Source organism: Helobdella robusta (genome assembly GCF_000326865.2).
Source record: "Helobdella robusta unplaced genomic scaffold HELROscaffold_1, whole genome shotgun sequence".
NCBI lineage: Eukaryota > Metazoa > Annelida > Clitellata > Rhynchobdellida > Glossiphoniidae > Helobdella > Helobdella robusta.
This window is the reverse complement of record NW_008703570.1, coordinates 6983281-6985573: the sequence shown is the minus strand read 5'-3', so window position 1 is coordinate 6985573 and position 2293 is coordinate 6983281. Positions and strand designations below refer to the sequence as shown.

The 2293-nt window shown below is 28.6% G+C and overlaps 1 protein-coding gene across 1 annotated transcript in view; it reads right to left on the bottom strand.

Moving 5' to 3' along the window:
* The window catches only part of HELRODRAFT_62054 (hypothetical protein), a gene marked incomplete at both ends in the record, with an annotated part of 32029 nt that extends 31362 nt beyond the window's left edge, over positions 1 to 667 (bottom strand). The window contains one exon of the mRNA XM_009011036.1: positions 619 to 667. Coding sequence (XP_009009284.1) covers positions 619 to 667 — 49 coding nt within the window. The remainder of the gene's footprint in view (positions 1 to 618) is intronic.
* Between the last annotated feature and the right edge of the window lie 1626 nt (positions 668 to 2293).

Below are 2293 nucleotides of genomic sequence, written 5' to 3'. Positions count from 1 at the left end.
GCACGCGAAAGTCAAAGATGTATATATGCATGAAAGCATTTAATGCCAACTCTTAATTATTCAAATTAAGATGTTTTTTTTAAATTTTTACATATTTTCCAAAATTTAAGTTCGCTAATAACGTACAATTTTTTTTTTGATTTTCATTATCAAGTCAATTACATGAATTTGAATGGTTTCCATGTGTACATAGATGAAATTTAATATTATTGTCAATGTTACAAAAATATTTCATTAATTTTTTCCTAAAGTAAATCTTTTTAAAACAAATAAAAAATAGAAAGATAGTCAAATAAATAAATTGATGGATAGGTTGATATTGTTATAACAGACAGACAAACAAACAGACAAATAAACAGACAGACAAATTAACAGACAGACAAATTAACAGACAGACAGACCAAAAGGCAAAAAAACAAACAGACAAACAAACATACGGACAAACTGACAGCCAGAAAGAAAAAATATAAACAAACAAACAAACAGATAAACAAAAAAACAGACAGACAGATATATAGAAAAACAGAAAAATAAATGAAAATATATAAATAGATATACAACATTAAAAAAAAAGAAAGAAATAAGGATGATCGTTAGAGGGATAGAGACTGCACTCACTTGTCCTACTTTCGCTGTCTGCAGGCTTCACTTGTATGGGCCGATTCATCTGAATAAGAATAATTATTTTTGTTCAATTTTCCACTCTTTGTTTAAATAAATATAATTTATGAATAAATTAAAAAAAAATTATTTGTGTAAATATAATATTATATTAAAAGTATAAAAAAGTATAGATTGAATTGAATGACGTGTTGTCTGGCTGATTGTTACGATTTGTGGTGAAGTTGATGCAACAAAAGATTGAATTGAATATATATAATGACAGTAAAATACGATGATGAATAATAACGTTGCAGATGAAAGGAAGATGAGATAACGTGATGGTGAGGATAAGAACAGGATGATGATGTTATAACATGATGGTGATATAGATAGCTTGATGATGACATAAATAACATGATGATGATAATAATATATAACGTATATATGGTGTAGTTAACAAAACCTATAATTCTCCACTATACTAATTATCTCTCAGTTCACCATTGCTGATTTTGCTTAGTTAAAAACGCAACAAAATGTCTCAACATGATACCATTATACTGCAACATTATACCCCAACAAAATATCACAACAAAATACCACAACATTAGACCACAGTATAATACTGCAACAAAATACCGCAACAAAAGGCAGACAAGACATCGCTAGAAATACAAGCAAGTGCAGATACTTCTTGACACCTGCAAACTTTTAAATGTGAAACACGTTTTGAGTTCATTCATGTTCACCTACATCTGCTGAGCACTTTCAGTGTAAATTTGCTGTTGTCAATTAAAACGCTCGACTTAAGGACAGATTATTTGAAGAGAAATTAGATTGAATGGAAAAGTTGGTGAAGATAAATATCAGATGTGAATCGTAGAACAGTTAATAATTAGGTTTAGCGAAGTCATTTATTTATATTAATATTTCTGAAAAGTCGTTGGTTTAATTCTTTGATTTGTAAATGGAGATGACATGATTAAAAAATTGTCGGCTTGTAAATATGCAAAAATAATAAAATTCAGGTGATGTGTTTGGAGTTAGGAATTGAAATATAATTAATATTTATGGCTCTATATATTCCGTTGAATAGCAAGTGTAGTGCCAACTTGTGTGTTGTGTAGTGGAGTTAGTTACTGATATATAGCAATGGGATTGTCATCACTTGAAACGCTTAGTGGAATTCCGTTTCAACAGAATAGAAATTGAATTATTCACGCTGATTTTGTCCCAACAGTTGACATTTAATTTGACATAAAATCATTTATTTCATCATGAAACATTTTAAAATTTGTTTAATTCTTATGTAAATGCTATTCAGTGAATAATGATTTGCGTAGAAAATAGTAGAGTTTTCATAAAATTTAAGAAGAAATATGCATATAGCTAATAACAATAAAATATTAGAACGAAAAATAAATGTACCACATAAAGATGCAAACAGCAAGATATCTTTTGTTTACTTGGGTTCATCATGTTCATGAACAATTTTTTCTATTGAAAGTTCAAAAGTATTTTTTATTATTATTTTTGTATAATTTTTTTCATAAAATTTTCCAAAACGTTTTGATGAAATATTTCGTTCTATAGACAGCATTTAGACAGCAACAGCCTATCAGTCAGGCGTATGCTAACATTCACAGAAGTTCATGCGGGTGAGGAAACAACGAAACCTGTTAGCGACTGT